The following is a 23,287-nucleotide window of genomic DNA, read 5'->3' on the forward strand; positions in this document are numbered from 1 at the left end:
TGGACAAACTGGCATGTGCAATAACACTGTGGCAAGTGGGACATCAAGAGAGAGGGTGAGATGTAACACTAGGCCTGAGGGGCAGGGAGGGTCAGATATGAATGTCATTGTGAACCAGGTCAGAGGTTTGGTTTTGATTCTAAAAGCTATGGGAAGCCAGTGAAAGTTTTAAGAAGGGCCATGAATTTACCTTATTGTACTAATTGATTCTTTTCTTTCTTTACTTTTTTTTTTTTTTTTTTTTGGTGCTGGAGCTGAGCCACATCCCCCGCCCCCCTGTTTTTTTTATTTTTTTTATTTTTGAGATAGGGTGTCACTAAGTGGCTTGGGGCCTTGCTAAGTTGCTGAGACTGGTGTTGAACTTGCAATCTTCCCGACTCAGCCTCCTGAATCACCATGCCTGACCTAGTTGATTCTTCTCTTGCAAATTCAATTTCATTTACAAATTTTAGTTCAAAACTAAAATACACAAAGCAATACTGTGAAACATGTCCTTCTGACCCTTTCTTCCCCCGATCCACAGAGTCTCTCCCGCAACTCTACGGTTAAGCACCATTTTTGTTTTTGCATATCCTCCTAGAGTTTCCTTTTGTATACAAAGTCAACCCCAAATCCACATGTTCTATATCTGTGGATTCAGTTGATCTCAGATTGAAATTATTTTTTTTAAATTACATCTATATTAGCTGTAGCTCAGTGGGAAAGCACTTGCCCAGCATGTGTGAGGCACTGGGTTCGATCCTTAGCACCACATAAAAATAAACCAATAAAATAAAGGTATTCTGTCCATCTACAATGACAATTTTTTTAAAAAATTACATCTTTACCATACATGTACAGATAATTTTTCTTGGCATTATTTCCTAAATGATATAGTATAACAACCACTTGCATAGTATTAGTTACTATAAATAACCTAGAGAGGATTTAAATTATACAGGAGGTCTTGCATAGGTTATATGCAAAACACTGCCATTTTATGTCATAGACTTGATCGTCACTGATTTTGGTATCCATGTGCGTTCTTAGAACCAATCCCCTAAGATACTAGGGGACAATTGTGTAAGTAAAATTTTTAAAATATTTTACTTAACCTCCTTCTTAAGAAAAAAAATTCAAAAATAGCATATGTACAGCTGCGCTGCTGTTGTTACTTCCATGGGAAGTTTCCTCTGTCTTTTTCACAGCAGTGTAGTATTCTATTATGTGGATTCCAGAATATACCATAATAAAATACTGAAGCTTTCTAAAACACAGGCACATGCCTGATATTATTTCAAACTCTTCACCTTCATTAACGTATTAATTTCCACAACAACCCTGGTAGGTAGGTGTTTCTGCTGTCTTCCTTTTGCACATGAGAAACACGCTTATCCAATGGCAGATCCAGGGTTTGAACTCCGAAATATGGCTCTAGGGTTCTAGCATGAAATCATAATATGAGGCTACAACACTGTAGCATAATTTATTGATTGATGTACATTTAGATTGTTTACATCTTTTGCTAATATAACGAACACTGCATTGTAGGACCTTGGACCTAGGTCATTTGCATCTGTGCAAATATATCATTTGGGAAAATCTCTCAGTGCATCAAAGAGTATAGGCATCTATATGTTGGATGGATATATCCAAATTCCTAAGTGTTATAATAGTTCAAATGCTCTTTTTGTAATGTACAAGTGTGCTTTTTTTTAATACAACCTCACTAAAAGAGGACATTCCCAAACTTTTGTTTTATTTTCCATTGAATGGTTTATACAAATGGTATATCAGTTCAGTTTTATTCTGAACTTATTTTGAGTGAAGTTTTTTTTTTTGTTGTTTGTTTGTTTTTTTTTTTTTTGTACTGGGAATTGAACCCAGGGACACTTAACCACTGAGCTACATCCCCAGCCTTTTAAAAATATTTTATTTAAAGATAGGGTCTCACTAAGTTGTTTACGGCCTTGGTACATTGCTAAGGCTGGCTTTGAACTTATGATCCTCCTGCCTCAGTCACCCCAGCCACTGGAATTAGAGGCATGTGCTATCATGCCTGGCTCTTTTTATATGTTTACAGTATGTACATATTTATTGATTGATTAATGGTCCTGGGGATTGATTTTATTTTTATGGCTTTTGACTTTTGAGTCATGGTTAACTATCCCTTCCCTATCCCAAGGTTATAAGAAAGTCACATAGCAATCTTATCTGTGGGAGATATTTTCTAAGACCCCTTATTGTGTTTTTTCCTTTGCATACATATCTATGGTAAAGTTTTAATTTATAAATTGGCTACCACAAGAGATAATTAATAGCTAATAATAGAATAATTATAGCAATATTCTATACTAAAAATTCTGTGACTGTGGCCTCTTTTCCCAAAATATCATTTTACTGTACTCATCCTTTTTCTGTTTGTGATCATGAGAGATGATTTGATGCTTAGCTGATAACATGAAGTTAGGTGAATGATACAGGTATTGTGACATGGCATTGGACTACTACTCTGTAACGGTTAGTTTGACACAAACAATGTGATAACAGGACAGTCAGTCTGATAACTGAAATTGCTACTAGATGACTAAAGGGTTGGTAGAATATACAGCATGGATATGTTGGACAAAGGGATGATTCATGTCCTGGGCAGGATAGCATGAGATTTCATTATAGTATTCAGAATGTTGCACAATTTACAACATATAAATTGTCTACTTACTTATACTTTTAAATTGTTTATTTCTGGATTTTTTCATTTAATATTTCAGACTAGATCATTGAAACGATTAAAAGAGAAACTGAATGGTGGGGGTCTACTTTGTCCCATATTTTCTTCTGGCATATTTATAATTTCTTTTTTTTAACCTTTTAATATTTTACCCACTTGTAATTCATCCTGTTACATAGTGTGAGATAAAGATCACCAACTTTATTTCTGGATGTCTTCCTATTTGTCCCAACACTGTTTATTGAATACTCCAATACAGATTTGCTTGTGGAAAAGGTCCTACTGTCTGTTCTATGAGAAATCACTAAGTCTTCTTTTACTTCCTCAGTGTCTCTCAAACTAGGCCTTTTCCTGCTGTTTCTAGGGCCACTACCATTATGCAGGCCTTGGTTGTCATCTCTTCCCTCAATTATAGCATTGGCTGCCTGTGGTCTCCCAGATTCCATCCTGCATCCTCTACCCTCCTTAAAGTCCCATCCTTGTAGCTTCCAAAGCTATTTCTGTAGGATCACAGCACTTCCGTGTTTGGAAACTCTCGAAGCTCCTGCCTTGTGCAGTCAGTCCCCAGTGCACTAAACATGCTGTGTGATTGGTCCTCTAACCCCTTCTCCAACCTTGCCTCTTTATACTCTTTCCTTGTTCTTCACTTTGATGATACCCAAATCCTTGAGATTTCCTGAGCTTAAAGTGCAATTTTCATAGCCCTTTCCCAGCCATGGCCTGGGAAGTGTTCATTTCTCAAAACTCATCTTAGCAGTCCCTTTCTCTCAGAAGCCTTCTGAGAAACTATTCTGCTCTAGCCCCTTGCAGCTGCTTCTGTCCCTTCTGCTGTTGTCCTTCTCACACTGCAGAGAATTGTCTCTTTGCGTGCTGGTCTCCTTGAGGATAGGAAATTTTCTTTGTCCTTGGTCTATAGGGGCTGAATGAATGAGTGAAGCTTCCTCTGCTTAGGGATGTGTTCATGCACTGTATATCTATCCTATTACATATCTTGCAAGCTAACATTTTTTTTTTCTAAATTCTGTGCACTAGGCATTGGATGAATGTTTTACATGCAAAACCTTGATCTCATTTAATCCCCACATGTCTAGTAGCTTTATAGGAGTACATCACCTGGGGCTCATGACCTTGAATGAGAAAGAGAAAATCACATCTCCTCTGCATTAACTGTAACTGAAAGATAGTATTTCCTTCAATTATGAATGTTGACAACACACCATAGTTACATCAGAAGCACCTAGCATGTTGAGAATGTAAATCACAGATATTTTCCTTTTATACATAGTTACTGCAGCTAATCTTGAAAAATAATTCACATTCATCATTGTTTCAAAATTTAGAAATATATTTGTTTTTTTAAAAGAGATTTTGATAACTATATTACTTTTTTTCCCTTTTAGTACTGGGGATTGAACTTAGGGGCACTTAGCTACTGAGCCACATCCCCAGCCCTTTTAAATATTTTTTCTTTTTAAAAAATATTTATTTATTTATTTATTTTGTAGTTTTCAGTGGACACAACATCTTTGTTTGTATGTGGTACTGAGGTAATTTTCCTTTAGGCTCCAAGACCCCCTTTTCCTTGTTCTACTGTTTCTCTGACACTTTCTCCTCAAACTCCTTTGCCCTACCTACCCCATAGAGCCTGGTGGATAGAGCTATTGCAGGCTGGAGGGACACCACAGGTACTTCAAAAGTACCGTGTCTACAGTCAGACTTCTTATTTTTATACTTCTCCCAGCTTGTTCTTCTTCCATCTCCTCCATTTCCTATGTTGACTAGTGGCTTTCCTCTCCATGTAGTGCCAAAGCCAAAAACGTAGACAGCACTCAAGACCCCTTCGTCTGCTTTATCCCCTCCAGTGATCAGGCCAGAGGTACTGATGATTCACTTTCTCAAAATTGCTGGCAAATTCCTTTCCATCACCACACCCTTGTCTTATTCCAGATTTTCAGTCCTTATTAACTGGGTTACTTTGTCTTCTCACTCATCTCCCTGCCACTGATGGCCCCAAGCCTCCCACGCAGTCTGTCAATCATACTGTCGAAAGAATGACTTTTGTTGTTTTTGGTACCAGGGATTGAACCCAGGAGTACTTAAGCACTGAGCCATATCACAAGCCTTTTTTACTTTTTTTTAATTTTGAGGCTTAGGACCTTACTGCGTTGTAGATGAACAGACAGTATATTTATTTTTTATGTAGTGCTGAGGATCGAACCCAGTGCCTCATACATGCAAGGCAAGCACTTTACCACTGAGCTACAGCCCCAGCCCCCAAGAACACATTTTCTTAATGTGCCTTTTTCTTTGTCCTTTGGCCTTGAATGTATGAACTGCCAGAGCTGGATTGTTTGTGCTTCGCCACTAGGTGGCAGTATTCACATCTCTTTAATTTTTTCAGGAGAGGAAGATAGACAAGATGGGATGTTTATTATTATTTCAATTAAATCAATGAACAGCGATTAAATTAATAGTGATTATTATAACTGAGATGCTGTGGAATTGAGGGGGACTAGTGAAGTCTATGAGGCCTTTAGGATTTTGGCCTGGATACCTGGGTGGGGATAGAATGCCACTAACAGAGAGGACACAGAAAAAAGGTATGTATTTTTTTTTTCTGAAGTTCAGAATTTTTTAATTATTATTTTTTATTTATGTATGACAGCAGAATGCATTACAATTCTTATTCCTACTATGTGAAGTATATGTATAAAAAGGTATGTATTTTAGGGAGTGTCTTAGTTGGCTTGGGCTGCTATAACAAAAACTCATAAATGAGATAGCTTAGAAACAACAGAAATTTATTTTTCACAATTATGGAGGCTGGGAAGTCCAATGTCAAGACACTAGAACATTCATTGAGTAGTGACAGCCTGTTCTTCATAGATGGTACCTTCTCACTGTATCCTTACATGTGCAAAGGACAGATAGGTTTCCTTGAACCTCTTTTATTAGGATGCTAATTCAACTTACGTGGATTCCACCATCATGACCTGATCAACTCCTAAAAACTCACCTTCTATGCTGTCACATTGGCAGTTTTGGAGAACACAAGCATTCAGTCTGTAGCAGGGTGGGGGATGACTTTACTTGACTTCGAGGAACTTCTGGGATATTCAGGTTGAGATGTGCAGGAGACAGCAGGATGGAATATTCTAGAGCTGCTCAGGGGACTATGTACTAGAGGCCAACTTTGGCATCATCAATATGAAAGTAGCAGATGTAAGTCTTAGGGTCCATGAGGTAACCATTGGGTGGAGAGGAAATAGGACTTAGAAAAAGTCTTGGATAAAGCAATCTGTAATGAGTAGAAAAGAATGTGAGGATATTGCAGGAATGTCCAGAGTAATAAAAGGAGAATCTGGTTGTCCTGGAAGCTTAAGCAGTAGAAATTTTCACCGAAGCCATGTGGGATCTGAGAAGTGTTATCAAACGTTTGAAGAAGTGGGAATGTAAACAATAGAGAAGTTAAGGATGTTAAGAATGAGGGCGTATGTATATTCCAGAACCAATGGAAAGGGTCTTCTCCTCCTTTCTCCCTGTCCCCTTTTCCCCTTTTCCTTTAATTTCCTTTCTTCTCTGCCCCAGGTTTGGGCATCTTCAGATGCTAAGATGTAGGCCAGTAGCAAGAAGGAACTTCAAAGATACCAGGGAGAAAGGGAAGGGGATAAATTATAAGGTGGTGACAAATGCCAAGAAGGAAAGGGGTTTGGTGGTAAATGGAGAAGGATAATGACAAGAGGAGTAAATGCTGTGGGAAATGGGAGATAATTCTGGTCTCCTTCAGTGCTGTCTGGTAGAATTCTCCATGATGATGCAAAAATCCTATATCTCTTCTCTTCAATGTGGTAGTCACTAGCTACATATAACTCCCGAGCAGTTGAAATGTGGCTTGTGGGACTGAGGAATTGAATTTCTAATTTGATTTTAAGTCTAATTAAATTGAGTTGAATTTCAGCTACATGTGGTCAATGGCTGCTACATTACAAAGTGTAGTTTTGGAAGATTGGCAGCTAGTGTGGATGGCTGTTCTGAAGCAGGAATCCATGTGTTTTTCTGGCACTGATCTGAGCGGTTGCCCTATTTGAGGCTCAGCCAACCTGAGTAGAAGAACAGAAGGTCTGACTTGAATGGATGCTGTTGAAGATCTAGATAATGAGGGATGTTGGTGTTCAGGACAGAACTTTGGTAATCCTGCCACATATTTTCTTGCTTTCAGGTTTCCCCAAGGGCAGGTCATGTAAGGCATGATAGCAGAATGGGACACAGAGAGTCACTTTATTATTAGATGAGAGTTACCCAGTACCTTCCAACGTGTAGGACTTTTTTCTTCAGCTGGGTTAAAGCTTGCAGCTTTGGTCTTGACCCCTAACAGAACTTCTTGCACTATACCCAGAGAATATGAGGTGGCTAGGTGTAGAGCACACCCCACCTTATTTCCTACCTTGGCAAAGACACTGAGAAGCCATAGTAGTAAGGAAGGCGAGCAGGCCTGCCTGCCCCAACAGACAAATTGCACTGATGGGTACAATAAAAAGTTACGCTGCCCATCACAAAGCTAGACTATTTGCTTTCAAATTCTGGTTCTGTTCCTCACTGGTTTTGTGACTTCAGCTAACTTCTTTAACTTCTCTGTGCTTCAGTTTCTTCATCTGTAAAATAGGAATAATAGCAGCACTTCATCAGGTTAAAATGGCCATTAAATGAGATAATCTATATAAACTGCTTATCATACTGCTGTCACATAGTTGGTGCTGTGTAAGTTATCTATTATTCATATGATTTGTGCTTGCTAGGGTGCCATGACCCTGCCTACCAATCAGGTGAAATGTGGTCTGAGTGGTTTCTTAAGTTCTTACTAGCCCCTTTGGGAATGAGATAGTGAGGGGTTAGGTAGAAGTATGGGATGAGAGGGTTGAAGAGTCTCCTCTGCCCACCAAGGAATTGAGGGTACTAGTGCCATAATTCAGGGTCAAGGGGTGTAAGCTAGTGCAGAATAAGGAGGAATTTCATGGGTAGGGGAGGACAAAGGGTTTCAGAGAACCAGAGATCACCAGGAGGTCTAGGCACCTGTGAGCAGTAGGACTGAGGATATGAAGGTTGACACTATGGGTGTTTGTGGTCAGATGATTCCAGCCCAGGTGGGGCAGAATGATGACAGATGGCAGGTGGTAGGTAGTGAGGTGGAGCAGACCTGTGCACATGAGGAGGTTCAAGAGACCATGAGGTCAGGGCACTGGAAGCAGCACCCACAGGGATGTTGAAATCACCCTGAATGCTGCCATGAAAAGGAGTAATGTGGAAAGGAAAAAGGCTGTAACTCAAGTGACACTGGTCTGGGATGACTCTGACAAGGACATAGAGGACAGTGACAGTGACAAGTGGAGGAGCAGAACTTTCAAAGGAGGAGAAAGGGGGAGAAGGAACATGTAGAAGCAACAATGAAGGGTGAGAGGAATCTTCAACTCCCTTCCCCACAGAAGGATAAGAAAGAACAGCCTCTGCTCAGAGTACAAAGGCCCATTTAGAGTGAAGAGGTGAAAGGGACATCCTAGGGAAAGGAGGCAGATGTAGAAGATTTATTGATGGTGGTGCCAGGATTCCAGGGGTTCATGTGGGATGTTTGGGAGGGAAGTCAGGCAAGGGGTGAGCAGAGAGCACATCTCTGCTCAGCTTTAGGACCACTTCTTGGTCTCTGCCTGCAGGGATGATGATCTAGCTCTAGAAGACCCCTCTGAAAGTTCCACTTGTTTTGTCCTCATGGTGTTGGTTGTGGTAGTTTTTTTTTAGGCGGGGGTTGTTAACCTGTGGTCCATAAGTAGGATTGTAGGTGTTCATTAACTTGAATGGGTAAAAATTACAGAAATGGAAGGAGCAAGCACCAGTACAATTAGCCAGACTTGCGACTTTGTCAGTAGCAAATGCAGATGGCTTCCTATCATATTACAGTATTTGGAGCCACCTCACAATGCTGCTTATGTTTATCAATTCTTTGAAATTATGATAGTTATGCTGGCAGGTCTTATTAAATGCACTTATGAAGAAGTACAATTGCTATTGCCAAACTTTTGAGACATTTTGATAACTGTGCTTCCTTTGCAATGCTATGACTTTTGTCTTATGCATTTCAACATAAATGCATAAAATAAAAGCTGTTTTTTTTTTTTTTTTTTTTTCCCCCTGAGAAGGGCTTCTTTGATCTCCCCAGGCTACCAGAGGGGTCCCTGCCTCACCCTGCCTCAAGGCTGCTGGGCAACCCCATTCATTTCCACTAGAGGGAGCACTTGTTTCAGAATTGGGAGCAAGGGCCTTCCCAGACTTGACACTGTATGAGAAGGTTGTTTTTGAGTACAGGTAATTTAGATGTTCTTGGGGGACATTTCAGGAAACTGGGGTTTAAGATCCCCAGTGTTGACTGACTTGGGTAAGCCACATCTCCCTTGACTGGGCTTTCAACTTCTCCCCTGAAGGATGAGGATTGGGATGCAGCCCCTGTTGGTAGTTTCCAGGGTCTGTTACATCAAAAGCAGTTTGTTTGACCAGTGACAACATGAAAACTGGCCCAAAGGTCATACTAACCTCAGGGTCCAGGTTGGGCCTCCTGCTTTTCTTCCACCCCAGTGAATCCATGCTCACCCCTGCTCTTCATTGGAGTGCTAGATAAGTCCTCCTCTCTCATCTGGTTCCCTGCTCTGCTTTCCTGGTCACATGAAGCCTGAAGATTCCTGAGGGGTGAGTGGGTGAGAAAGGAGCTGGGGAATTTGAAAAATTGCCCAAGGGCTGAACCTTATGCAAGAGGGTAGGTAGGTGAGTTTGTGAAGACAATTGGCATTTCCTTGCTGAGGAGGAAGTCACTGGGGCTCAGGAGTCCCTTGTGGGAACAAAGGATTAAGTCAGGTGTTGTCTGCCTTGATTTTATACCTTGCATAAGATACTGCTCCTCACACCTGGCCACATTGTGCCTCCACTGGTAGCTTGTCCCAGGCCTCTTGGTACATAGTTTATCTCCAGGTTTCTCCCCAAGCCAGTGTTTCTCCTGTTTGGTTGGATGGCCCAAATGTCAGAATCACCCTCATGTGCTTGTTGCTAAAATAGAGAGTCCAGGGCTCTCCCAGACCTCCTGGATTCAATCTAAGGGAGCAGGGCCCAGGAATCTGTGTTCCACACATTCCCTAGGATAGTGATTTTCAAAGTGTATTCCCTGGACCAACAGCATAAGCTTAACTGGAGAACCTGTTATTAATGCATGCTCTCAGATTCCATGATCCTCCCCAAACTTACTAAATCAAAAACTCTGAGATGAGCCTAGTAAGCTGTGTTTTAACAGATCCTCTAGAGGACTGATTCTGAGGCACACTCAAGATTGAGAGTCTCTACCCTGGGGGAGCCAGATACAGACTGAACTTTAAGCCTCATTGCCTCAAATGATTCTTGCTTAAAGCTTACCAGAGACCCAGCTAATACTAAGTGTATAACATGGTATGGTACAGTGGTGTGTTATGTTTAAATAGCACTTCTCTCCAGAGTATCTTTATGCTCTGTTAGCTTTTCTGTTCCTACAAGTGCTCCTTTAAGATGGGGAGGATCTGGGCTTTTCCTGCTAGAGGGACACTGATGCTTAGAGAGGTTTTGATCTACATATAAGTTCCCATAGCAACTTGGTAAGAGTAGAAGCTGGAAACTGGGTCTGTGGACTCCAGTGCTGCTTCTACCAGGGCAAGTCCATCTGTCAGAATCTCTTCCAGTTCAGGGTCCTCACCCTGTGTGTAACTGACAGAAGGCTGGGTCTCTGAACCTCATGGGGAAAGGTTGGCTTTTAAGATGCCTTAGCCTTAGGCTGCATGGCCAGTCAACCCCCAGTGGCACACTGAGGGTAAAGCCTGGCCTAGTTCTGTCTCTCCAGCCTTTTAGGATAGGAAGTTGACCAGAAGGATCTCCTTTGGAAACACCTAACCCAGGACATCCCTCACCTCTGTATGTGGTAAACAGACTAGAGGATGGCATTCGTGTTGTCATGTACCTGGATCAAGAAGACTTGACTTGAGCCTACACTCAGTGAGCTGAGAATAAAGAGTTAAATGTTCATAATCATCTTGGGGTCATGCCCCTTAGACCTATTTCCTGGAGAACTAAAGCTAGAAATGGAGATCTCTCATTCATAGGGCACCAAAGATGCCATGGCATTGTTTTCAGGAAATAAACTTGTCATTCTCTTCCCTGCCTCCAAACCTGTACCTGCTCCAGTGTTGCCCATCCTATTGAGTGATGTCACTACCTAACTCATTAGGCCAGAAATCTAAAATTAATCATTGACTCTTCCTTCCCTCCTACACCTCACCCCCACCCAATCAATGTTCAAATCCTGTCCATTCTACCTCCTGATCATTTCTCAAATTCACTGCTACTATCCCTTCCTTGGTTCAGATCAGATGAGATCATCCTGACCTGGTCTATTGCAACAACCTCCTCTCTGGGCTCTCTGTATTTTCTCAGTCTGCTGCCAGAGTACAGGCTCTAGTCCTTGCTATTCAAAGTGTTATCTGAACACCAGGGAGATGGGTTAGAAGTAGAGAGGCTCAGGCCCTGCTGCAGACCTTCTGTAACAGAACCTACATTTTAAAAACATCACAAGGTGATTTGTTCTCTCTGAAATATCTAAGTCCTAAACAGAATTCTTGTACTGGTCCTCACCCTCACCTCTGCCCATTCCCCCATGTGTTAGTCCAGCGATAATGGGTTCTGCCAAGTTCATGAGCATGCAGGGCTGAGCACACCATTCTTTCAGTGAATAATTGTATTGAGTCCCCACTCTGGGTCAGGCAGTGTTCTTGTTGTTGGGGATAAAAAGCAGTGAGGAAACAGAAATATCCTTGCTTTCATGGAGCTTATGCTCATGTGGGAAGAGACAGTACAGAAACAAGGAACTTGTACAGTCCAGATGATGAGTACCATGAGAGAAGAGATACAGCAGAGTGAAGGGCAGGGTACTGCTCAATGGTTGTGGAGGGCTGCGATTTAAATGTGGTGGCTTCATTTAAAGAGAAGATTTCATTGAAAATGTGACATTTGAGCAAAGACTTACAGGCAAGAGAAGAAGCCAATTGATCTCTGGGGGAAGGATATGCCAAACAGAGGAAATAATAAGCACAGTGGCCCTGAGGAAGACGTGTTTCTAGACTGTTCCAGGCAAGTAACTCATTGTGGCTAGATCTGTGAAGGAAGGGCAGAGTGGTAGGACATGAGATCAGAGAGGTGATTGAGGTGAGAGGGCACATCACATGTAGGGTTTTGTAGGCCATCATAAGGATATTTTAAATTTTTATTCTTAGGGAGCCGGGAGGCCATTGTAGGATTTTGAGCAAGACTGAACATGATCTGATTTAAATTTTTAAAGGATTGCCTGGTTGCTATGCTGAAATTAGACTGCAGGTGAGCAGGTGTACAAGTAGGGAGACCTGTAGTGTTATTTGTAATAATCCAGGAGGCAGATGGATCATGGGGCTTGCATCAGGGTGCTGAGAATGGAAAAGGAGGCAGAGGCAGGGAAAAGTCATTGAGTTCTGGATATATACTGAAGGTTCAGCCAATAGAATTGACTGACGGATCAGATGTGGGGTGGGAGAGAACAGGGGTGAGGATGACTGTAAAATTTTTGACTGGGCTGAGGAGGCAGTTCAGTGGTACAGTGCTTACCTAGTATGCACAAGGCCCCGGGTTCAATCCCCAGTTGCAAAAAAAAAAAAAAAAAAAAAAAAAAATTTTTTTTTTTTTTACTAAAGCAAGTTATTGGGATAAAGAAGGTAAAGAGAAGGACTTTTGTACTTGTTTATTGCTTTTTTTGTGAGGGAGAAGTGCTGTTTCAGTTATCTATTACTGTAACAACCATTTGTATAACTTAGTAACTTAAAACAATGACATTATTTCCCACAATTGTATGGGTTTTTCATTATGTATTGAGTGTTTGTGTCCTTCCAAAATTCACTTGTCAAATCCCTAACTGCTAGTGTGATGGCACTTGGGGATCAGGCCTTTGGGAGATAATTGGGGTTATATGAGGTCACAGGGTATGGCTGTCATGATGGGATTAATCCCCACCATGTGAGGATACAGTGAGAACATGGCTCTCAGCCAGGAAGTGAGCCTTCATCACAAATCAACCATTTTGATGCCTTGATCTTGGACTTGTAGCCTCAGAACCATGAGAAAATAGTTTCTGTTGTTTGAGTCACTCACTCAGTCTATGGTATTTTGTTTTGGCAAATTGAACTGAGATCTTCTACTGGTCATGTCTGGGCTCAACTGGGATGCTCAGGCCTCCCTATCCACATAGTCTTTCATGGCATGTGGCTCTAAAGGCAGTATTCTAAGAATGCATGCCCCCAAAAGTGTTCATCAAGCCTGAGAGATTCTTTTTTGATGATTTCCTATTGGCCAAAGCAAATCATGTGACCAAATCAGTGTGGGAGGGAAACATAATAGGGGTGTGGATTCTGGGAAGGCATGATTCACTAGGAGCCATTACTGTCATGACCTACCACAGGAGTCAAGATCAGAAGTTTGGTTTAAGGTTGAGATGCCCGCTAGATATTGAGTGTAGGCTGTGAAGTATATGAGCCTGGATTTCAGGCTTGTGGTCCAAGCTGATACACCATTTTTATAGTTATTAGCATGTAGATCATAATTAAAGTCATAAAATTGGTTCCAGTGAATTATGGGATGAAAGTAGACAAGGAAAAGCTCTGAGTTGTGCAGTCTGATCCTATTCAGTATTTAGGGGTCAGAGCCATGGGGAGGAACCAGTAAAGGAGCAAGAAGAGAACGAATGGAGAGTAGCATGCCAGAAGCCAAATGAAGAATGTTTCAACAACAGAAAGGTACATAGGATGAGGCCAGAGAATTGCTCATTGAATGGTCATTTGTTTTATTAATGCATATTAAACATACAGAATAATGAGTTTCATTTTGGTATTTTCATACATGCATAGAACACACCTTGGTCATTTATACCTTCCATAACCTATCCCCCCTTCTCCATACCTTCTTCACCTTCCTTTCCCTGATCCTCTTCCTCTTCAGTAGTCTCCCTTCTACCAAAAAGATCACTTGTGACCTTGATGGGAGATGTGTTGGTACAGGGAGAGAAAACTGATGAGTTTAAGAGAGAATCAGAAGAGGGAAATTAAAGGTTGGGAGGATAAACAGATACAGTCCAATAAAAATATATGAGCCAAATATGTATTTTTGAATGTTCTAGGATCACACTAAAAATGGGTAAGGCAAACAAATGAAATTTATTTTAGTAATATACCTTATTTAATCCAGTTTATCCAATATTCTCATTCCAATATAAGCAGCATAAAATTATGACATATATATTATACTCAATTTCCTTTGAAATCCAGGATGCAGTTTGTACTAATAGCGCATCTCAATTCAAAGTAGCCACATTCTGAGCCCTGAAAAGCTGCATATAACTAGTAGGTACCATATTGGACAGATCAGGTGTAGATGATTATTTCAAGGAGTTTTGCTGTAAAGGGTTGTGGAGCAATGAGCAGTGGCTGGAGGAAGAAGTGAGGTCAAGTGTTTGTTTTGGAATGGGAGCAATTCCAGTGGGTTTAGTTTACATGGTAATGGGAATAATCTGGTAAGAAGGGAGGTTGTTCATGTAAGATAGAAAAACAATGGCTGGAGTAACATGGTTGAGTAGCAGAGAGAGGATGACATCTGATGTAAATACATCTGATGTAAAACCCCTAGCCTTGACTGGGACCCAGGGAAGTTTATCTGTGGTCACAGGGATGATGGCAGAGCAAATTTGGCTGTGATCAGGAGTGCTTGAAGAAGTTTTAATCTGATTCCTTTCTTTCTCAGTGGAACGGGAAGCAGAGCCATCATCTGAGAGTGAGAATGGAATAGAAGTATTAAGGGTTTGAGAAGAGCAGATAAAATATTAAATTGTGGCCAAGGAGAGTGAGAGAGTGAATGGAGCCAGGGAGTACGGTATGATTGCCTGGCAACATGAAGGGTGCACTTGAAGTTTGTGATCACGACTTTGACGTGAGAACAGCCAGTCCTGTTGTTTTTCTCTGGCCGTCTTCAGCTGTGTAGGGCAGGCAATGGGGAGAAAGAGATTGAGATTTCACTAGGGCTAAGGTGTTTTATTTCCCCAGGGGAGTATAATAACAAGGGGAACAGTAGGTCCAAAGGTGTCTGCAAGGGATAATTAGAATGATGGGCCATGGAATTAAAGGAGGGAAGAAGGAGCCAAAGAGGACAGCAAAAAGGTGGTAGGGCCAATTGATCTGTGACAGATTCCAGGAGGGTCAAATACTTTGGGGTCACAGACTGAGTTGGAAAGTGCTGGGTTTCTGTTCTCCCAACTAAAAGGCTCAGGGGTTACTCCAGATAAACTGGGCTGACTGGGCTGCGCAAAATAACCACACAAAAGACACAAATACCTTTTTCTTTGGGGTCACTGTGACGGCTCCTCTGACCTTAAGGGTCCACAGGAAGAGAGAGCTAGAGCACACACTGACCCCTTTTATTGAGGAGAAGCTATTCAAATGAGGCAAGGGGCCAGGTTTCAGGGGGCTGAGGCCAGCTTCATGATGTCCACTGTCAGCAGGTTGACTGACACCTGGGTAGGCCACACCCAAGGGCACAGTAAGAGAAGGGGACACACACAAGGCACTTCCATGGAATATTCTATCCTGAACAGGGCAGGGGGTTATATTACAAAGGAACTGGTGAACTTAGCTTCACCCATGGGGCTGTAGCAAGACATGCCCAGGCAGGAAGACAGTCACTGGAACCCTAGAAGAGTGGGGCAGTCTAGCAGCATGGGTGCCTGATGCCACATCGCCCAGCAGGAGAGTTAACTCAGTCACATGCTGGGTTGGTCTCCCACAGGAAAGATATTAATGAGGGTTGAAGAGGGAATGTTTGACTTTGAAATTAGGGAAAGGTAGAAATTGTCCCTAATTATAAGGCCTCAGGCATGACTCTGAGAATGAGTGACTGAGGTTTGGTGCTGGACCAGATCATCAAGGAGAGGAGGCTAAGGAACTGAGAACAAGATCCTGGAAAGTTCCTCCAGGCACATGTAAAAATTATCAAAAATTATGACAAATGGGTTTGGAGACAGTGGTACCAAACCAGGTGTAATATATTCAAGGGAATAGGGTCATGATCCATATGTCTGTAGATAAATGTAGAAGGGAAGAATGGCAGGTGGCATAGGGTGATATCTGTGGGGATTTGGGAAAAGGATCCAGAAACAGCAATGCAAAGAAAGAAGGTACTCTTTCTAGATAACATGAGCCAAATTTGAAAAATCAATCACTGCATTAGAGGGCTACAGATGAAGCAGGCTCCTTCTGGAGAGAAATAGGTCCAATAAAGACAAAAGGATGAAAGGGACATTCAGAGAAGGAATTGAGAATGTAGAGAATCTGACTAATCATTTCTCTGTAATTTTTGCATACCCTATTCCCTTTTCTGAAATTCTTTTCCTTGCACACCTCGAAAACATTTTATCTTTCACCACCCAATTCCTGGTTGCTACTTCCCTATAGAAAGATCACCTGTGACCAGCATGTTGTCAAGCCCTATGGTAGTGTTTGTCTTCACTTTACCCCTCTGGAGAATTGTGTCTCCAGTGGAATTTTTGTGGTGATGGGAATGTGAATCTCTTCATTGTCCAATATGGTAGCCATTAGAAATACATAGCTGTCAAGCACTTGAAATGTGACTGATGTGATTGAGGAACCACATTTTTAATTTTATTCAAAAGTAGTAAGTGTAAATGTGAGTCATCACATGTGGTTTGTAGCTATGTTATTTATTGGTCAGTTCAAGTAATAGGGCATATAACATTGCCAATCCTTTTCTTCTTGAAACTTAATATTCTCTCAACTTCCACAACAGCCCTCTCCTAGTTCTATGATGACCTCTTTCATTTTGTTTTTAGTTTTCTCTTTTCATGAACCCTTCTCCTTCTGCTGGGTACCTAATTCTTGCTGTTTTCAAAGCCCCATCCTTGGTCCTATAATCTCAATTTGGGGACTCTTCTTCATTTACCCTATCCACACTCCAAGCTCTGTTTGCAGGCCCTCCCCATTTCCTGAGTCCTAGTCCTGGAAATCAGCCTGTGGGAGACAGGCACTCAGTGATAACACTTCTCCCCTAAATTAATACCCCTCAGTTCCTGAAGTCGTAGACTGTGAAGTTACCCTTGATGTCTCCTTCATGTCTGGCAAATTTCCAAGTAATCTATGTCACTCACTACAGTCAGGTCTGGCCTTGTCTTCAGTCCCATCTCCCTCTAGTTTTTTGTCTACAGTGCTGTGGAGCAGCCCAGCCAACTGAAACAGAAAGCTGACCTTTTCTCTTTCCTGTTGAAACCCTTCCTGTGGCTTCTCATTGTGTATGGGATAAAGGTCAAGTTCCCTGGGGCTGGGGTTATGGCTCAGAAGTAGAGCGCTCACCTAGCATGCATTAAGCACTGGGTTCGATCCTCAACACCACATAAAAATAAAATAAAGATTATCACCTTACTTACTGTGCTTATCACACTCAGTCTTCCTTCACTTGTGAACTGCAGGGTGGCACTCAAGGGCAGGGTTTCTCTGACTTTCCCCACTGCATGCCATGAGCCCCATGGCCGTCATAGATGTTGAAGGACCAGGCAGCATGGTAAGCAACTAAGTGGAAGAAAGCAGGAAGAAGACTAGAGAATGGGATGCCACCCTACCCAGTCTCATCTTCTTGGTGTAAGCCCTTCTGGGTAGAATTGTAGGATGACACAAAGGTCCCTTGGGATGTCCCTAGGGATCAGTCCTTCCCACTGGTGGTACAATTGCTTTGGTTCCAAGTACTCATAAAGCTTCCTTCTGGCAGAAATTGATTTTAGAAAAAGCAATTATCTTGGTTTCCCCCTACCTTTAGAGATGACGTACTTCTGTCCTCCTGGGATAGAAATGCTAACAGAAAATGTCACATTTTTTCCTAAAGTAGAAAAAATAGTTTTATGTATTTAATTTTTCTGAAAGTGTTTAAGTTTCTGTTTTCCTTTACAAGCAATACTGTTTTTTTTCATTGGGATTATCCCAAGGGTCACATCCAGGTACACATTGAGGAGAATGATGTGGGTTTGCATACAATTTTCATGTAACCACAGAGACTGAATGAGTCATCTGTGCCCAGGGTGGGTTTGTTCTTTCTTGCTTGCTTGTTCGTTTGTTCTTTCTTTCTTTCTCAAAGAAATTGAATATTTGATCATTTTTGCAATGAAAAGAACTAACAATAGTGAAAGGGCAAGGGAAACCATAGTCAAAGAGCCCTTCATTGAAGGCCACCTCTTCACAACATCCCCTATCCTCTTCCAGACTTTTATAAGATTTTGCATGGCTGTGGTCACCATGGTACAAATACCAGCAGCCATTTCTATGCTGGGCTGGCTTCCATACATACTTTGTCATATTTCTTATTCCATTCATTATCCTTCAGAGGTAGATTCTACCTCCAGAAGGAGTTTAGAGAGGCAGTGTGATTTACTCGAGGTCACCCCCATAGATAGGTGCCACACTACACAAGGCTGTCGTTGAACCCATGGTCTTTGTTTTTAAGCTACTTGACGTTCTGTCATTTATACTTGATATTACCAGCCATGGACTGATCTCTTCATACAGGTACATAGTTTGGCTGTCATTTGAATGGCAGTGTACTATTGTAACAATATCGAGGTACCAATAGTTTACCTAACTCATCTCCCATATTTGGTTTCTTTCTGGTTTCTAAATATTGTGGATTTCTTTGGGCAAATAAGGATGGTTTATTGAGCTCTTTAGATTCTCAGTGGTGGTCTTCAAAGTAGTAAGTAGCATTGAGCCATAGGGTTAGACTTTTATGATTCTCCTAAAAGTCTGTACTGTTCATTTGCCCACACAGAGATTTTAGGTGCCTACTATATATCAGGTCCTAGAGGTGAAGAGGAGATTCAGAAACAGCCCCTCGCTTAGCAAACTCTGGTATAGGGCAGATTATGTGACATGGAAGGAATGATGCTAAAGTGAAACTTTGGACAAGGGACAGTGAAAGTACTTAGAAGCATGTCCATTGGTAGTGTCTGGCTGTTCTTTTACCCCAGAGCATGGAGTATGATATGGCCTGGGGCTGCCACAGGCAGGGTAGATGAGGGGGTGGGCCACTGAGTGCCCACCCCTGGTCCCAGCTTTCCCCAGGTCTATGGCTGCCAAGCTGCCTCCTGGATGAGGATGCCTCACCCCCCACACCACACACACTCAGGGCCTCTCCTGTAGCTACCACCTAGCATTGAAGGCCTATATCAGCTCCCACTAGAAGAAGCCAAGCAAAGGCTAGAGGGAAGGGACATTTGGGGAGCAATGGCTGGAGGCTCTAGCAGTGGGATGCATCCTTTCTGAGCACCTGTCAGTCCTCCAGGTCCCTTCTTCTCCTGTGTGCCCCTACGTGTCCCAGAACCCAGGCGACAACACAGTGCCCACTTCACACTCACTGAGCAGGCAGGCAAGTGCACACAGCCCAAGTGGATCACTCAGTGGATTTTCACAAGTAAAGCTCTGCTAGACTCTAGGGGCACACACATGGATCTGATGTGGTTACTGACCTGTGCTGTGCTCAGTCTAGAATGTAGGCAGACAAGGAAAGAGATGGTCCAACATGGTATGTTTGAGGCCTATGCAAGTGGTAACAGAAACACTGGGCAGTGAGTCCCTGAGGGTTGGTTTCCCCAGTCTTTTGCCAGAGTAACTTTGGCTGTGTGACTGCCCATCTCCCCGCCTCAGTTTTTCCATCTACAAAATGGAGGGATGATAGCTATAGCCTCAAAGGGCCTTTGACTCATATATGTCACAGTCTTGTTTCTTGTTCCTAGAGCAAGGCTGAGCTTCTCCCACAGAAGATCCCCTGGCTTTAGTTACCCCATCTCCTTCCTTTTTCTTCTCTTCATTCCTCTACCTTACATGGTATTTCTTAGTTTTGTGTCTCTGGCCTTCTTCCTACATATGGATGTTCACCCCATCCTTTTCATTGAATTTGTGACTCCTAAAATAAAAATAATCAGCATTTGTTAAATCCTGGTACTGTAATTATAGCATATTTTTTTTCTTCTGTCCAACAGCCTTGTGGATTAGGTAGTACTGTTTCATTTTACAGATGAGTTAAACTGACTTCAGTAGATACCAAGACTTGCCTAAGGCCCTGAAGCTGATAGGTGATAGAACCACAATGTGAAAACCTCCACTGGCTGGGCTCCAGTACCTACACTGTCATTCATCACCCTGTACATCCTAGAGTACATTCAGCCACCGGAGGGACATGTCCTCCCATACATTCTACAGATACTGCAATTTCAATGTCTAAAATAGACCTCCTCATTTCTGTACCCTCTGTACCCACCTGCTTTTTCCTCTTATCTAGTATCATCACCCCACTGATGCCCAAGCTAGAAGCCCAAGAGTCTCTGTGGTCCTTCCTTCCCCTTACCCCCCACCAACCCTAGACACACATCCAATATTCTACCATATGCTAGTGATATTTTCCTTCATTTTTTCTTCTGTAGCCCCACTGCTCTTACCTTCAAAAACCATCCTGTTCTCTCTACAATTTCCTTGCTAATCTCTCTGCCTCCACTCTCTGCTGCAGTGAAAAGGGTGATCTCTTATAAGCACATGTGTGTTTCTAGTATATTCTTGCCTCAGAGCTCCTTCTGTTTTAGAGCTCAAGCCTGGCCACCCAGGAGCTGAAATCTGTCCATACGACATGTTTTGTTTGATCCATCAGGCATTCTTAGCACATTTGGAATTAGTTGCCAACATTTAAAAATCAGGAAGTTCCACATAAAGTTTCATATTTCTGGCCACTCTTATAAAAGTGGAAAAAAGAGGTGGCGGGGCGGGGGGGGGGGTCCTTTTGGGCCATATCCTTGCAGGGCAAGGATTGGTGGAGTGAAGGGGTGTGGGCTTTCCGGTTTTCCAGTCTCTAGCATCCCCCAGTGTCTCTTAGACTGTGATTACACCCCTGCTTCCTATTACTTGGCCTGACACTTGAGGCGTTTGAGCTCAGGACCCTGCTGCATGGGATGAAGCCCAAAGCCCTTAGTGTAGCTCCTACTGTGCTACATGGCCCAGCCCTGCCAGCCTGAGTCTTCCGCCTGTTTATTGCCCTCATCCCACTCTCCTACTTAAGTCAACTGTGATTCTCTGAATTGCCTCACTCTGTCTGACTGGAAGTAGGCTGCTGCTTTGGAATCCCAGGGCCCCTCTTTAGGAAGTCCAATTCAGGACCACTCCCATACTCCCTCTATCAAGAAGCATCCTTTGCTCCACCCCATCCTGCAGGCTGATTTTTATCTTCACATTACAGCCACCCCTCTACCCCACTCCTTTATAATTGTTGACCATGAGTCTGAGGCTGCAGGGAACTTATCTTCTTAGAATAGTCTAGCTGCCTCATAACTATTGAATGAATGGATCAGTCGCTAAAGGAAAGACTTGGGAAAGTACTAGTCCAGGATATGATATCACCCCTGCTTCCTTGAGTGGGGGGGTTCAAGTCCCTTTCATTCTCAAGCCACCTCTTCTGAGTCCCCATTCAGAGTGACACCTGCAACATCCTATAAACCATGCCCCTGCTCTGTAAATTCTGGAATATGTCCAAGCCTACTGGGATCTATTCCCAGAAATAATAGAAAGGAAATATATTATTTTTGGAGTTCCTGGGGGGAGGCGTTGTTCAATAGTTCTTCGATGGCACCACTGTTAGATATGGCACGTCTTCAGTTCTTTGAATTACCGTGACAGCATCTTAACATTTCATTGAACACTCATGTTGTGCCAGATTCTGGGGCTACTGTTATTCCCTTTTTATAAGCAAGTAAATTGAGTCTTCAGGGAGTTTTAACCACTTTCCCAGGATCACATGGCCAGTAAGTGGCAGAGTTGAAGCTTGCACAACCAAGGCCATCTGACTTTAAAGTTAACATTCTCAATCACCACATCATACCTTTCCTCAATGATATTTCCCTCTAGAACTAAGAGGAAATAAGTGTAGAAATGAAGACTTTATAATTTTATACACGCACACACACACACTCATATATATAATCAACAATATATTGTACATGTATATGATTCCAAGTATTAATTTAAAAATGAAAGAAAATTATGAGGCATAGAAAAAATGACCAAGGAGACACAGCAGGCATTAGCAGTGATTATATTCTGGTAGTAGAGTACTGGGGCTGTTTTTCTTCTTTTCCTCTATCTTTTTTTCTACTTTTCAGCATTCTAAATTACCTTTAATGAGCATGTATTATTTTTATAATAAAAAATCATCTCTTTATAATGGCCTCAGCATCGAATGGCAGAACAGAGGTCGGGAAGGGGCTGTTCTGAGTACCCAGCTAATCAGCAAGGCTCTCTCTGAAGTAGCTATCACTGATGGGTAAAAGGGGACAATGAACAGGCTACAACTATGACCTTAGCATCCATGCCCTCGTGGGCAGAGGAAAGTGGGTCACTTTTTCCACAATCTCACCTTCTCCCATCTCCCTCCAGGTGCTTACACCCCAGAGCCCCTCAGCAGTTTCCGGTGGGCTCTTCTCTCAACTGGCCTCATGTTCTTTTATCACTTCAGCATTCTACAGATCCTCGGCCTGGTAAGTTTGGTTCAATCCCCTTCTCTCCCCTCTGTTTGGAGTTCTCCATAAATCTTGATAATCCTTCTTGGCGCTGGTGTATCATTTTGTTTTGAAAATACAAGATGCTAAAGGCCAGAATGTCAGATTGTTGTGTCTGGGTTGCTGATTTATGATCCACAGCCTTGGCCTCTCCAAAGAATTTTCTGAATCCTTCAGTAATGTCTGTTTTTTCATCCCTGGGGAGGCAAGGATGCCCTTCACTCCTGGCCACTTGGGTTGGAAACAGTGGGAAATGGTTTGCTGTGGACCTCATGGGGAGTTGGGACTCTAGCTAGCCTTGGTCTCCTGGGCCTGGGGCAAGTCTCTGACATTGGGTCTGTCTGTTCTGGTCCTGCTCCCGGGTTCTTTATTTCCCCTGAGCTGTGTGGCCATGAAAGTGTGTTGTTGGGGACCCCTATTGCATTCTGTGGTGTTCAGAACTGCCTGGAGTGTGGAGAATGGTTGGACTCAGTAGTTGAGTTATCCAGAGTCCAAGATCGCCGGTATTGCAAGGGTGGTTATTAGTGGTAAAGTGAGTCAGGAAGAGCTCAGGGTTGGGGACAGGGTCAGGAGACGCAAGTTGAAGTCCTGATTCTGTCTCTGCTCTAAGTGAGTCACTTTACCTTTGAGGGAAGAGAGTTTTCCACCTCTCTGTGACTTGGTATAATAGCCCTAACCTCCCTGAGAGGTGGTAAGGACTTGTCTTTAGCATGAGCAGACTTGTAGGGCTCTGGAAGCCAAGTGTTGTGGCATATCTGGTTTGGTGTGGGCAGCATTAATGTAACAATAGCCGTGTGAGCCTCGTGCGACCTTGTCCTTATCTTGCAGGATAAGAGCCTGTGTAACCGATGTCCCCA

General features: G+C 42.6%; 1 protein-coding gene across 9 annotated transcripts in view; it reads left to right on the top strand.

Annotated features, from left to right (window-relative positions):
- The window catches only part of TMEM164 (transmembrane protein 164), a 190,503-nt gene that overhangs the window by 136,583 nt on the left and 30,633 nt on the right, over window positions 1-23,287 (top strand). For 8 of the 9 annotated variants that reach the window (XM_081276981.1, XM_081276977.1, XM_081276985.1 and 5 more), the window contains one exon: window positions 22,309-22,409. The exons of the other annotated variant lie outside the window; for it this stretch is intronic. In XM_081276981.1, coding sequence (XP_081133107.1) covers window positions 22,309-22,409 — 101 coding nt within the window. The remainder of the gene's footprint in view (window positions 1-22,308; window positions 22,410-23,287) is intronic. 9 annotated transcript variants of the gene reach the window in all.

This window comes from Spermophilus citellus (genome assembly GCF_964194105.1).
Source record: "Spermophilus citellus genome assembly, chromosome: X".
Lineage (NCBI taxonomy): Eukaryota > Metazoa > Chordata > Mammalia > Rodentia > Sciuridae > Spermophilus > Spermophilus citellus.